The 14,711-nt window shown below is 36.8% G+C and overlaps 1 protein-coding gene across 1 annotated transcript in view; it reads left to right on the top strand.

The window, feature by feature from the left end:
* The window catches only part of strc1 (stereocilin 1), a 28,568-nt gene extending 14,111 nt beyond the window's left edge, over positions 1–14,457 (top strand). The window contains exons 11-21 of the mRNA XM_054772030.1: positions 1,325–1,460; positions 1,555–1,751; positions 1,857–1,950; positions 3,345–3,516; positions 4,001–4,176; positions 4,260–4,415; positions 8,969–9,111; positions 9,191–9,339; positions 12,045–12,142; positions 12,243–12,393; positions 14,166–14,457. Of these exons, the coding sequence (XP_054628005.1) occupies positions 1,325–1,460; positions 1,555–1,751; positions 1,857–1,950; positions 3,345–3,516; positions 4,001–4,176; positions 4,260–4,415; positions 8,969–9,111; positions 9,191–9,339; positions 12,045–12,142; positions 12,243–12,393; positions 14,166–14,269 (1,576 nt within the window). The 3' untranslated portion in view covers positions 14,270–14,457. The remainder of the gene's footprint in view (positions 1–1,324; positions 1,461–1,554; positions 1,752–1,856; positions 1,951–3,344; positions 3,517–4,000; positions 4,177–4,259; positions 4,416–8,968; positions 9,112–9,190; positions 9,340–12,044; positions 12,143–12,242; positions 12,394–14,165) is intronic.
* Positions 14,458–14,711: the final 254 nt, after the last annotated feature.

Raw genomic sequence — 14,711 nt, 5'->3', positions numbered from 1 at the left:
GAACAAAGATGTTGATGGATGCGTGTCTCAGTGCAGCTCTGAGTGGTGGCAGGGTGCTGGGGCCTGGACTAACCCCTCAATCCCTGACCCATCACAACAGAGTCAGCATCGTCGAGGGAGGAGGCTGCGGTCTCTGAGAGTTTCAGCCAAGAGGAGAAGAATGTAGATTTAGCCTGTAGAGTATTTTATTAAGGGGACCAATTATGCTTTTCTTCTTTTCTGACTTATAAATGTTGTCCCAATGTTGTATTCTCGTGTTAAACTATGCCAAGACATCAGATAATGAGGTTTGCGCATTTGGAAGTGAGCCCTGAAAGCAGTTTTGGACGGCTTTGCAAGTTTTTTTTTAACACAGAGTTCCATTGACGTCAATGCAACCCAGACTTCCTTATATGGGCATGTCCAGCACCTCCGCTCTGCTTCGCTCTGTTCATGGTGTTTTCACATTGAGCAATGGCTCCCAGGAAATGTTTGCGTGTCTGAAGAGGCAAGCATCAGGCAGAAGTGGTTGGAGTTGCTGATTCCGGGTCAGCAAGAGAAAAATATGCTCATTTGTCAACGACATTTCACACGGGACTGTTTTGTGAACATGGGCCAATACGAAGCTGGACTATCCGCCAAACTTGCTGAAGTCCGACGCCTTTCCAACGTTACTTGGTCGTATTGAAGAGTTTGAAGAGCAAGCTGCAAATGACAATTTATCAGTGTCCTTAGTGTGTTTATTTTGTGCAAGTAATCAGACAAAAGGGGTTCGGCAGCTGTCCGGAAGTCCTCAGGAGCGCTTGGGAGTGTGACCAATCACAGCAGAGTCGGCTCAGCGGGATGCGTCCCTGGAGGAGGGCCGTGGCTGGAGTAAATTACACTGACGGTTTTGGCGGAGGGTGCAGGAAGCGGTGCAGAGTCTGGAAGATCTTGAAAGCTTTTTGTGCTGGTTATCATGTGTAGCTGCTCAATAGGAGTCAGCCCGAAAATTTGTATAATACAGTAGGTCCCCTTTAAAAGAAACTCATTATAGTGATGCAATATCATTTTAAAAGCCCCTGAAATGAGCAGGATAGGAACCCTTTTAAGAAACTTTCAAAGGACCCTTGACGGGGGACTTTCTTGATAGAAATGATTAGAAAGAACAACATTTGTTTGTGATGCTCAGTGTTTTTGTGCAGCCCTATTGTACAATACTAAAGAAACATTAATTGATGAAAAATAGTGTGCACTGACTATCTCTCTGACATTGGCCATCCCAATTATCTTATCTCTGATGACGCAACCATATCAGTCACCCTTCAAGTTCAGGATTTAAATGTCAGATTTTGTGTGTTTTCAGGGTGAGCACCATTAAAAAGTTCCCTTCCGACATGATGGACACTTTGCGGCGAATGATTGTTGAGGACTCTGCCCCCTTTTTTATGATGTCCACAACAGAACAGGAGCTCCTTGTGGACAAGATGGTGCAGAGGATGGTGAGAATACGTCCATGAAGACATCTTTCACGGCAAAGACACGAGTCTCTCATTAGGAATCAGCTGTTGAGGTGTTGTTTTCCAATATCTGCAGGGCATGTACACTGGCGTGTACACCGAGGAGGAGTTCCGGTCGCTGGGAGTCATGGCCACTTTTGTGTCAGATGAGATTTTGATCCAGCTGGATCGCACATTCTTCAGGGACAATCTGGATTTCCTCCAGACTCTCTGCTACAGCAGCAGGAAGATGGACATCGTGGCTCGGATGTTGCTTGAAGTTGCAGTCTTTGGGTAATCCAACTAGATTTGAATTGCAAGACTTGCAAATCTTTATTAGTCCTATAAAAGTCAGATTTTTATTTTTTTATTTTGCTTGAAATTTCGTTTTTTATTCAGCCCAGCGGTGCAAAACTGGAACCACACCACACTCAGTCAGGTGGACCGGTTTCTCTTCTTCCTTCCTCAGGACCGACTGCAGGAGATTTCTTTGGTGAGTTCACTGCTGTACTTTTGTTTTTTATCTACTCGGGGATGCACTGTACAGAAGAAAATTGAAATACAGTGGATCCCTGCATACTCACAATTAAGCTTTCACAACTACACAAATTTGTTAGCTTTTGGTAAAAAAAAATAAAAAAAATAAAAACAGATATTTTTTAAATAATAAAATTTTTCTATGTTTTTGTTATTAAAGAATTATAAATGTATGTATACATAAAATCTGCTCTTCTCATAATATCATGACTTTATTCCCATAATATTGTGACTTTATTTGCACAATATTTTGACTTTGTTCTTGTAACATTATAACTTTCCCCACAACCTAATTTTCCAAAAATTACAACTTCATTTTGTTTTGTTTGTTTCTCATATTACAACTTCAAAAAACCCCAATGCTGAGCTATGCTATGCTACTATAATGACACTATTTGTCGTCATGTTACAAGTTTATTGTCATCAAATTGCGACATTTTCTCATTCGAATACGACTATTTCCCTTAATATTTTGACTTTATTCTCGTAAAATCACAACAGGTTTTTTTTTTATTTCTGCACAGGCTTTTGCTGTTGGTTTTTACCCCAACTACCTGTGAAATTCACAACATTCTTGTGAATTTTATTTCAATTGTATTCTCATAATTGTGGCTTTATTCTCATAATATTATAATATTTTTAGCAACCTAATTTTCTAAAAGTTACAACTTTGTTATTTTGTTGGTTTCTCATAATATTACAGTTTTATTACATATTATATTTCAACATTATGCTACAAAAATGACATTTTGACATTATTGTTCCTCATAGTGTCACGACTTTTTCTTGTTAGATTACAAATATTTTCTCTTTATTCTTGTAAAATTACTGCTGATGTTTCCATTATAATATAATATCCATAAATTAATATATATACATGTATATAAAAGATAATAAGTCATACATTTTACAATGTGCCGCGGCCCATTAAAAAAACAGCCATGGGCCACAACTGGCCCCTGAGCCGCAAGGCTAAAGGCGAGACCGTATCATTTATTAGTGGTGAGTACCTACAGTATACATTGCATGCATGTGATCAGTGTGTGAGGGCATGGATTGTGCTTCAGTGCATCTACTTTATTACAGTTCTATAGTTTTGCATGAAGAATTTATCGGCAAGTAACAATAAAGCCAATAAAGCCGCAGGTTTATCATGCGTAGTCTATTAAAAGGCAATTTGTCATGAGGTGTTTGGATTGTTATGCGATATGCGCCATTAAGTAAAGAGAGCCTGTAATGATATCCTGCAGGTCCAGGAGGTGTCAGGATCAGGTGGTATCCTGTAAACCATCAGTGTGTCACCGTGTGTGTGTTATACATGTAAGTATGTGTGTGTGTGTGTTATAACAGGCATTGATGACTGTGGGCCGTATAGAGAAGCTGTTCATGAGACAGCGTCAGTGGGAACGAGGGCTTGTGGGGCTCCGCTGTTTGGATGAAAGCCAGAAGAGGCGGTTTGCCGAAAAGCAGCAGTTTGTTCTCCAGTTCTTTCTGGGATTCCTAAAGATAAATCCTCTGTCACGTAAGCATCACTGTAGCATACCTTCAGGCACACAACGTTGATGCAACGTTGAATAAACATTTAATGTTCAAATGTTCAACAGACGTTGAACATTTAAAGTTGAAACAACGTTGCAAAATAGTTGTATTCGTAAATTGAGACAATTTTATTTTTGTATTATAATTATTATTTTATTATTATTACTAATTCTGTTTTGTCAAATGTAAAGAGTCCAAATGTCAAAAAAAAGTTTCATCAGGGGTTAAAATTTGGGATACTGGTTAACCAAAGAGACCAAAATCCAACGGTCAAATCAACGTCAATACCCGACAATGAATACAACGTCAGCAAATGTATGTTGTTTCAACATTGTGTTTGTTTTGCTCAACATCATGAACTAATTCAGCAATTTATCAGCGTTGTTTCAATGTGGTGAGGTGTCACCTATTTATAGCACTGCATGATGTAACATTTTCATTTACTGAATCTATTGGTCTTTGGTCAGCGGCTCCTATGGTTCCTAGCTGTGAGATTTTGCATACGACGGCTCCATCTGCATGGACCTCAAACAGCCTGGCAAGCATGTCGTCATCAGCCTTCACCAACTGTCTGGAGCTGATTGGGCTCGACCCCTTCCTTGCGTCTTACCAACGCAGCCAAGTCTTCAACAAAGTCAAACAAGTGAGACTGTCATGCGCTCGACTCCACATGCGTGTCTCTATCCACAGTACGTCTTCTCACCGAATGACTCGTGTCTTTCAAAGCTGTACGGGCCATTCTCCTCCTTCTCCCAGTCCGTCATCAGTCAGCTGGGCCGACTGGCACTGGAGATGTCTCCGGAGGATCTGAGCAAGTTGCGACTGACTGAAAGGAGAAGCATCGCTGCCATGGGCGCTATCGGCGAATGGAGCACCAGACAGGTAAACATAGTAAAGGAAAGTCAATGCCAGGGGTGTCAGAACGTTATTCCAGCGCGGGCCGCATAGTGAAAAATGAAAGGATGCAACTTTGCCACTTGGATATTTTGTAAAGCAACACATGTCGGTATGCTCAGAAGTTATATGCAGTGGTGAGAAAGTGTTTGCTCCCTTCTTGACTTCTTATTTTCTTTTGCATGTTTGTGACATTTAAATTTCTTTTTCAGATCAATAAACAAATTGAAATGTTAGTCAATGACAACACAACTGAACACAAAATACAGTTTTTAAATGAAATTTTTTATTAAGGTAGAAAAAAAATCCAAACCTACATGCCCCTGTGTGAAAAAGTGATTACCCCCTAAACCTAATAACTGGTTGGGCCACCCTTAGCAGCAACAACTGCAATCAAGCGTTTGTAATGACTTGCAATGAGTCTCTTACAGCGCTGTGGAGGAATTCTGGCCCACTCATCTTTGCAGAATTGTTGTCATTCAGCCACATTGGAGGGTTTTCCAGCATGAAGCGCCTTTTTAAGGTCATGCCACAGCATCTCAATAGGATTCAAGTCCGGTCATTGTGTTTTGTATCATTGTCCTGCTGCAGAACCCAAGTTGGTTTCAGCTTGAAGTGACAAACAGATGGCCCGACATTCTCCTTCAAGATTTTTTGGTAGACAGCAGAATTCATGGTTCCATTTATCACAGCAAGTCTTCCAGGTCCTGAAACAGCAACACAGCCCCAGACCATCACACTACCACCACCGTATTTTACTTTTGGTATGATGTTCTTTTTCTCAAATACGGTGTTATTTTTATACCAGATGTAATGGGACACACCTTCCAAAAAGTTCAACTTTTGTCTCGTCAGACCACAGAGTAGTTTCCCAAAGGTCTTGGGGGTCATCAAAATGTTTTCTGGCAAAATTGAGAGCCTTAATGTTCTTTTTTTTCGTCAGTGGTTTTCATCTTGGTACTCAGCCATTCAGGCAGTTATTGTCCAGTGTATTTCTTATGGTTGGGTCATGAACACTGACCTTAACTGAGGCAAGTGAGGCCTGCAGTTCTTTGGATGTTGTTGTGGGATCTTTTGTGACCTCTTGGATGATTGGTTGCTGTGCTCTTGGGGTAATTTTGGTTGGTATGCAAACCCTGGGAAGGTTCACCACTGTTCCATGTTTTCGCCATTTGTGGATAATGGCTCTCACTGTGGTTCGCTGGAGTCCCAAAACTTTAGAAATGGCTTTATAACCTTTTCCAGAATTATAGAACTCTATTAATCTCAGTTAAGTTGATTTCACACAGGGCCATGTGGGTTTGGGTTTTTTTCCTCCATTAATAATAAAATGTTTAATTTAAAAACTGCATTTTGCGTTCAGTTGTGTTGTCCTTGACTATTTAAATTTGTTTGATCTAGAAACGTTTAAGTGTAACAAACATGCAAAAAAAAAGAAACCAGGAAGGGGGCAAACACTTTTTCACACCACTAGAAAAAAATTAAACTGAGCTCCGTCATATCGGTGCAAAAGCCTATATCAGCTTCACTCTCTGCTGTTTTTTTAATTTTCCAAATATTTCAACATTCCCCTTCAGTAGTCTTTGTACCTTTTCTTCTTCTAATATTACAAGTTTGTCACGAACTGGCGGAACGCCAGAAGTAGAACCCCAAGACGCAGAGAAGCAGAAGTCCGGGTACCAAAAATACTTGTAAACCTGTAAGTACTAATAGTACTTACAGGCTTACAGGTAACTGCCGGAGACCAGGCAGGAACAAAAACATGAACATAAAACACCACTGCTGGAAAAAGCCAAGCAGGGAAAAAGCTATACTAGCAACGGGAAGGAGTGGACCAGAAAGCTAAGGAGGAGCAGGCAACAGGTGTGTGATGACAGGGTATAAGTAGTCAAGGTGGGTGATGGGCTCCTCCCAGGCCAAACAGCAGTGTACTGCAACACATGACAAGCAACAACAACTTTATTTTTGCTTTGTTTGTTTTTCATATTACGACTTTAAAAAAAAAACATTTTCTTCAATATTTTGACTCCATGCTACTATAATGACATTATTTTTATCCATATGTTACCGGTTTATTCTCATCAAATTGCGACTTTTTAATCATTTCTATAATAATAATAATCAAATGTAAATTTAAAGTAAATAACGGTTAGGTAAGTCAGGGTAAGGTGTTCAAAATGCAGACCAGGGGCTATTTCCAGCCCGCAGCTGTTTTTGATTGGCTTAAAAGAAACTTCATTGTTATTGAGATATATTATTAGATATTACACTCATTTGCTTTGTGACCTATAACACAGAGAAGATGCCGAAATAGCCTACAGCATTTGTAAAGGAAATGACACTCATAGAAATGAAACACAGTTCAATTTTTTGGAGGTGCACGTCACACTACCGTGTAGTGTACTGTCACACCTCAACACAGGTTTAAGGCTTCACACAGCAGTGCCGTGCTCTCCCTGCTGGTGGACGGGAGTAATTACAATCATTTTCAGCTTTACTTTTTAGAATTTTGTTTTAACTTGGAAATTGATCAGAGGGCAGGATTATTCAAAGACAAGGGCTGGTTGTTTAGCATATATTGACCTACAATGGATTGGTTTTAGCATCTTTAATGTGCAAGTGATCTGAATCCTGCAGTTTTTCTGTGTCCCGGTCAGTCCACCGACCAGTGACATTACTTTTCATTATTGTACATTATTTTTCCTCATAATATTACGACTTGAGTTTATTCTCGTAACATTATAACTTTTTCCGCAACCTAATTTTCCAACAATTACAACTTCATTCATTTTTTGTTTGTTTCTCATAATATTCCGACTTTCAAAGTTAAGTAATATTTCTGTAGTATTACAACTCTACAATGCGACTAAAATTACATTATTTTTCTCGTAATATTACAAGTTTAGTCTCGTAAAAAATTGAAACGTTTCTCTTTTTAGAATACAACTTCCACCCATCCATCCATTTTCTATACCGCTTCTCCTCATTAGGGTCGCGTGTATGCTGGAGCCTATCCCAGCTGACTTCGGGAGGCGGGGTACACCCTGGACTGGTCACCAGCCAATCGCAGGGCACAGATAGACGAACAACCATTCACACTCACATTCATACAATTTAGAGTCGCCAATTAACCTAACACGCATGTTTTTGGAATGTGGGAGGAAGCCGGAGTACCCGGAGAAAACCCACGCACGCACGGGGAGGACATGCAAACTCCACACAGAAATGCCCAACAGAGATTCGAACACTCGTCTTCCCGATCTCCAGACTGTGACTGTGTGGCCAACGTGCTAACCACTAGACCACCGTGTGGCCCTAGAATACAACGTTTTTCTTGTTTTTTTATTTTCCAACTATTTCAACTTTCTTCCTTTACATTTTTTTCTCTTAATTATAAGTTTATCCCCATAATATTGAGACTTTTTCCACAGCCTAATTTTCCAAAATTACAACTTTATTCAGATTTTGTTTGTTTCTCATAATATTAGGACTTAATATTTATTGAATATTTATGAATATTTCAACTCTATGCGACTAAAATGACATGATTTTTCCCCATATTATGAGTTTATTCTTGTAAAATTGCGACTTTTTTTCTTGTTGGAATATAACTTTTTATATATTTTGATTTTATTCTCATAAAATTACAGCTATTTCAACTTTCTTCTTTTTTCTACATTTTTTGCCTCATAATTATGACTTTACTCCCATAATATTTTTACATTATTCTGGTAACATTGTAACATTTTCCGTGACCTAACTGTCAAAAAATTACAACTTTATTTGTTGTTTTGTTTGTTTTTCATAATATTATTACTTTTTAAAAAATGTCTTTTTTAATATTTCAAATTTATGCTACTAAAATGACATTTTCCTCATAATATTACGATGTTGCTTCTCATTACATTACAGCTTGTTTCTTATAAAATTGTGAGTTTTTTCCTTGTTTAATATTTTGACTTTATTCTCATAAAATTACAGATGTTTTTTTTTTCCATTTCTGCTGTTTTTTTCCAACTATTTCAATTTTCCTTTTTCTATTTTTTTTCTTATAATCATGAATTCATTCCCATAATATTTTGACTTAATTCTTGTGACATTATAAGTATTTCCGCAACCTAATTTTCCAAAAATTACAACTTTATTCATTTTTTGTTTGTTTCTCATAATAACACGACTTTTAACAAATTCTTTAAAAAAATTCTTGAATATTTCAGCTTTATGCTACAAAATTGTTATTTTTCCTCGTTATGACATTATTCTTTCATTACAATTTGTTCTCGTTAAATTACAACGTTTTTCTCTTTGTTCTTGTAAATTTGCTGCCGTGAGTAAAAAAACAACCGCGGGCCGTACTTGGGACACCACTGTATTAGCGGAACCACTGCACAAAGTCTCAAAGTCTGTGCAGAGTCAAGACTCTCCAAGGGGTTCAGGTCTGGACTCTGTGGTGGCCAATGTACTGTACAATACTGTATGTGTGAAAATGATGTCTCGTGCTTCCTGAGCCCTCTTGTTCATGACTCTTGCTTTCCTCCTAGCTGGCTGCACTGTTTGCGGCCACACTGAACTCCACCAAGCTGAATCCCAGCCAGCTTGACTCCAGCACGCTCGTTGCAGTCGGACACATGGTGTGCGGCGCTAAAGCCACAGACATGAGCTCGTTTAATGCTGTAGAGTTTAGGTGAGCACATAAACACTTTTACATGTTACATGTCTTATTTTTGACGGTTTTCCTGTGTTTCCAATTGGTGATTTCACAGTAAGGCGGTGCTCTGGCTGGGTCAGCTCAGGCTGGCCTGCTCTGAAGAACAACTGTTGGCCCTTGCGGGCCTGCTGACCCACAGTCTTGCGTTTGGACCCATTAGTTCCTGGGGAATGGATGTCTTTATTGAGATTGGAGTTCTGGCAGGTATGCTGCATTCACCTTCACAAATATATTTTTAACACTATTTAGTAAGGATGTCCGATAATGTCAGCCACCAAAGTTATTGGCCCGATATTGGCATAAAAATCATTCAACATCGGTATCGTTTTTTTTCTTTACAATGAAAGAACAGAGTAACAACAGAGCTCACAATGAATTTACCACCTTCATAGAAATTGGGGGGGGGGGGTTACCATGACACATATCATTCTTACTCACAGTGTCTTGAAAGAAAGAGCTAAAAAAAGACCACACAGCAACCTAATAGGTAGATAACAACAGACAAGACACTACCAATGAGTAACGCACAATAACCGACAACTGTGTGAGCTCTAAACATGTAACTTAGCAGCCATTTACAACAACAGTACAGCAAAGCACGCTGGGAAACAGGAAGTGCTGTTGTTAAAACTGTACACATCAAACGCTGAGCCTTTCGTCGACGTCGCCGCCATATTGGATGTGGCAAGGCTGCACTGTAAGTAAATACAAATAAATATATTTACTTTCATAAAGCGCTTTTCTACAAAGAAATTGAAGTTAATGCCTCTCGTTTATACATTCACACACACGCACTAATATACTTGGGAAACAGTTAGGCACCAAAAACAATGTATTTGATCTTCTCAGATGGCTAAGATTATTACCATACGCAGTGTGTATATATATATATATAGATATGGGAGTAACAACAATTTTACTCACAACAATTTTACTCAAGAAAAAATATGTGATGTTACACGTATCGGTATCAGTTGGTATCGGAATCGGAAATTGAGAGTTGGGCAATATCGGTTTTCGGCAAAAAAGCCAATATCGGAAATCCGTACTATTTAGAGCTCTTATTCAAATACTTGTATATCAAATACTTGTAGTAGTACACTACAAAACATTTGGACTATTGTTAAAACATGCAATCACCATTGCATTTATAATAATGACAGTACAGTATAACAATGTCAGTGCAATATATATATATTTTATATTACTATTTAGTGGTAGTATTCATAGTATTGGCTGCATGGACTCCATATGGAGCTAAAATAACAAATAAAAAAATGTTCATTACCTTATAAAAGGCTACACTAATCAAATATGGGTGTTAGTTTGAACATGAATAACATTTTTTTGCAAACATTTCACTACAAGATTGCTTTAAGATTTATAAATAACTCTTATTACTTATTTCAAAGTAACTTAGTAACTTCTTTTTTTTTTAACTCTACATCTGATAATACGCATATTAAACTACTCAAAATGTGTATTTGCCCATCTCTGGCAACTGTAGTTCATTTTTCTGAAGCCAAGATGACTCATTTGTGGGCAGCAGTGCCTCAGGAGGTAGAGTAGGTCGTCCAGAAACCGGAAGGTTGGCTCCCTCCACCCTGTCACTGTCGTCGTGTCCCTGGGCAAAACACTTCACCCACCTTGCCTCCAGTGCTCAGCAGTATTTTACAAGAATAAAGTCAAATTTTAAGAAAAAAAAGTTCTAATCTAACGTGAAAAAGTTTCAATTTTACGAGAACCAATCATACTCACACACACGAACATCACTGCACTGTTAAATGTCACCTTCACCCTGCACCGTGCTGTACACTTTCTATTTATTTCTTCATGTCATGCTACCTCATACGCTTGCGTCTACTTTGTATTTTTGCACATTTGGCAGTATTTCCACTCTTGTCCTTTCTTTGTTGGTTGTACATACTGTATATGCCCTCCTTTATATTTATATTTTTTAATTCCCTGTATGTACACCTTAACATTAATTGCACCGTGGAAGGAAAAAAACGTAATTTCGATGCGCTGTATGTCCTTGATATATGGTGAATTGACAATAAAGACTCTTGAATCTTGAATAATGTCATACTATGAGGAAAACTAACGTAATTTAGTAGCATAAAGTTGAAATATTAAAGAAAAAAGACGTTATTTTTTTCAAAAGTTGTAATATGAGAAACAACGCAAAAAAAAAGAAAGTTCTAATTGTTGGAAAATTAAGTTGCGGAAAAAGTTATAATGTTATAAGAATAAAGTCAAAATATTATGGGAATAAAGTCAGAATTACGAGGGAAAAACTTTAAAAAGAAAGAAAAAACAGCTGTAATTTTTCAAGCATAAAGTCAAAATATTAGTAGAAAAAAGTTGAATTCTAATAAGAAAAAAAGTCTCAATTTTTGGAGAATAAACTTGTAATATTATGAGAAAAATAATGCCATTTTAGTAGTATAGAGCTGAAATATTAAAGAAAAAAAATGTTATTTTAAAAACAAGTCATATTATGAGAACCAAAACAAAATAAAATGGTAATTTTTGGAAAATTTGGTTGGGAAAAAGTTAGAATATTATGGGAACAATATAAAAATATTATGAAAAGAACATTTACGTACATTATGTAAGTTGAAACATTTGGAAAATTAAAAAAAAAAAAACAACAGCAAAAATGGGGGTGAAGAGCAAAGACCAAAGTTCATATTAATGATACACTTTTATTTGAGGTAGTTTAAATTCATCTTTTAAATTGTATTAAGTTAATATGCAATCAGCTCCACATGCAGGACACTTACTTTAAAAAAAAAAGCATTTTACAGTTATTTCATTGGGCATCTATACATTTTATTTCCTGGGGATGCCAATTGAGTGGAATGGCCCTTAAATTGTGATCCTCTGACATTATGAACCTTTTACAGCTGGTCTCCCAGATATGGCCATGTCAGCCTTGGTGAAAGAGCAAATAGAAGGAATGTCCCCTTTGGCTATCTCAATGATAACACCTGATAAGTTTGCTGTAAGTCTTCCACTAAAGAGTCTTCATCTCTGCTAGATTATGGCATTCAGCCACCTATTCATGAGTCTTCTTTCTCGTCCTCATGTCTCACCACGTGAAGGTGGTGTTCCACCAGAGGCAGATAAGCATGTTCTCCTATGAGCAGGCGGCTGCGGTGACAGACGCGCAGCTCTCAGCCCTATCGGACGTTCAGAAGACGGCGCTGGCTATGGTACTGATGCCCTGGGAAGACAGACATGTGGACTTCAGAGGTGAGCACACTCACACAGAAGCATGCAAACCTGTACTGCTGAACACGATGCAAACCATTTCTATTTTGTATAAGCTAATGCAGGGGTTCTCAAATTTTCCAATAATCATGAAGTCGCTACGCAGTTTTAGTTGAGTCATTTCTATTTTTATTTATTTGTATTATTTTTAATTTGTATTATTTTTTATACTTAAGTCATTTTATTATTTTTTTTATTTTTGCGGCATAAGTACATTTTTTTTAATTAATAGTTTTATTTGGTTTTTTTTATAGATTTTTTGCATTTTTGTTTAAGTAATTTACATTTTTATTCATATTATTTTTTTTCCTTTTTTTATTTAAGTCACTTTTGTTATTTTTTTACACTTTAATTGAAGTCATTTATTTTTTATTATTATATTTTTTACGTTTATGTTTAAGTAATTGTAATTATTATTTTTACAATTTTAAGCCATTTTTAATTTTATTTTTTATATTTTTTTACACCTAAGCCATTTACATTTTTAAGTAATTTTTATTACTTTTTACACTTTTATATCATTTTATTATTTTTTTACTTTATATTTTTTGCATTTTTACGTTTTTATTTAACTATTTTTTATCACAACACCCAACAAATTCTGAAGAAGTCCCAAAGGAGACTGTACTTCCTGAGAAAACTGAGGAAATTTGGCATGTCCACCACAATCCTGAGTTGCTTCTACAGGTGCACTATCAAAAGTGTCCTAACCGCCTCCATCACTGTTTGGTACGGTAACTGTACAACACGTGATAGGAAGGCACTCCAGCGGGTGATCAAGACCTCACAGAACATTGTTGGGGCAGCCCTCCCCTCACTGCAAGACATTTATAAAACTAGAGTCCTACGAAGAACACACAACCTCATCAAGGACAGCACACATCCACAACACTCATTATTCACACTCCTACCGTCAGGCAGACGCTACAGGAGTTTGAAGTCCAGGACCACAAGGCTGGCAAACAGCTTTTACCCACAGGCCATCAGGCTTCTCAACGAAGCACTCACACACGCCGCACGCAACACACGCACACACTCATAGCACTTTATTTATTTATTTGTATTATTTATTTGTATTAATGTCTCTTCTGTTGTTGTTGCTTAATTTATTGGTATATATGTATATGTGTTTATGTTTCTTATGTTCTTATTCTTTCTTGTGTTTTCTTTCTTTTCTTGGGAGAATGAACAGAATAAGATTTTCATTGCATAGTATAACTGCTGTTTTACCATGCACATGACAATAAAACTCTCTTGAATCTTATTTGTCACTTCTCCTTCCCTCTTTTCTTCCTCTACTGAGCCCCACCTTGAGGACTTTTTTGTTTTATTTAAGTCATTTAAATTTTTTTATTTTTTATTTTCTTGACTTTTAAGTAATTTTTTTAATTTTTATATATTTTTTTATCATATTTGTTTAGGTAATTTTTAATTATTTTTTATTCATATTATTGTTTTACACTTTTATTTAAGTCATTTTTATTTTAGATTAATTTATTTATGCCTCCGTTTGTTTGTTTTTTTGTGTTCTGTATACTTTTATTTAAGTCAAACCAAGTAAATGCATTTGTTTGTTTTTTTAATTGCCTGTCATCTTTTGGAACATTAATACACATAATTACATGTCCAAAGTGCATTTTAGAGAAACCGACAGTATAAAGGCATTTTGTTAAGCAAAATGCGAGCCACCCAGAATATGATCTGCTAATGTATATACAGTATATTTTTCCAATCATTTGTCTTTACTCCTCCAGGGAGGTCACAGGGCCAGGTGGTGTGTTCCAGTTCTCTGTGCCTGATCCTGGCCCTGCTGATGGTGCTGATGGTACTTGCCCATCCTGCGTCATCACCCTGCTAACCCCTGCTGGATCACGATGGGCCTCCTCATCCACATGACCAACAATCTATAATTTATCTCTACATATATATATATCTCGATGTATAATGTACTTTTATGATGTTTATTTGTTGACATTGTTTAAATGTAATGCTGCTCCTATATGTGCATTATTATTGATTGGGAGTTATTCATTCACTACATGATTAAAGCGGTATTCATACTTTTTCATTGTCTGTTGTAACCATTTTATAATTTATTAAATATATATTTGACAAAAAAAAATTACATTACTTGGAACATGGTGAAAACTTAATGCAACCTTAATTGATTTGAGATTGAAATTGAAATTTGAGAGTAAAGCTACACACGCCTTTAATTGATCACATTATTTAAAAAATGAAATAATGCAGTAAATAATACATTATTTAAATATACATATTACAGGTTTATTTAAAAAGTT

The sequence above is a fragment of the Dunckerocampus dactyliophorus genome, chromosome 3 (assembly GCF_027744805.1).
Source record: "Dunckerocampus dactyliophorus isolate RoL2022-P2 chromosome 3, RoL_Ddac_1.1, whole genome shotgun sequence".
In the NCBI taxonomy this organism is placed as follows: domain Eukaryota; kingdom Metazoa; phylum Chordata; class Actinopteri; order Syngnathiformes; family Syngnathidae; genus Dunckerocampus; species Dunckerocampus dactyliophorus.
Note: the sequence above shows the minus strand (reverse complement) of the source record. Positions and strands in the feature narration are given on the sequence as shown.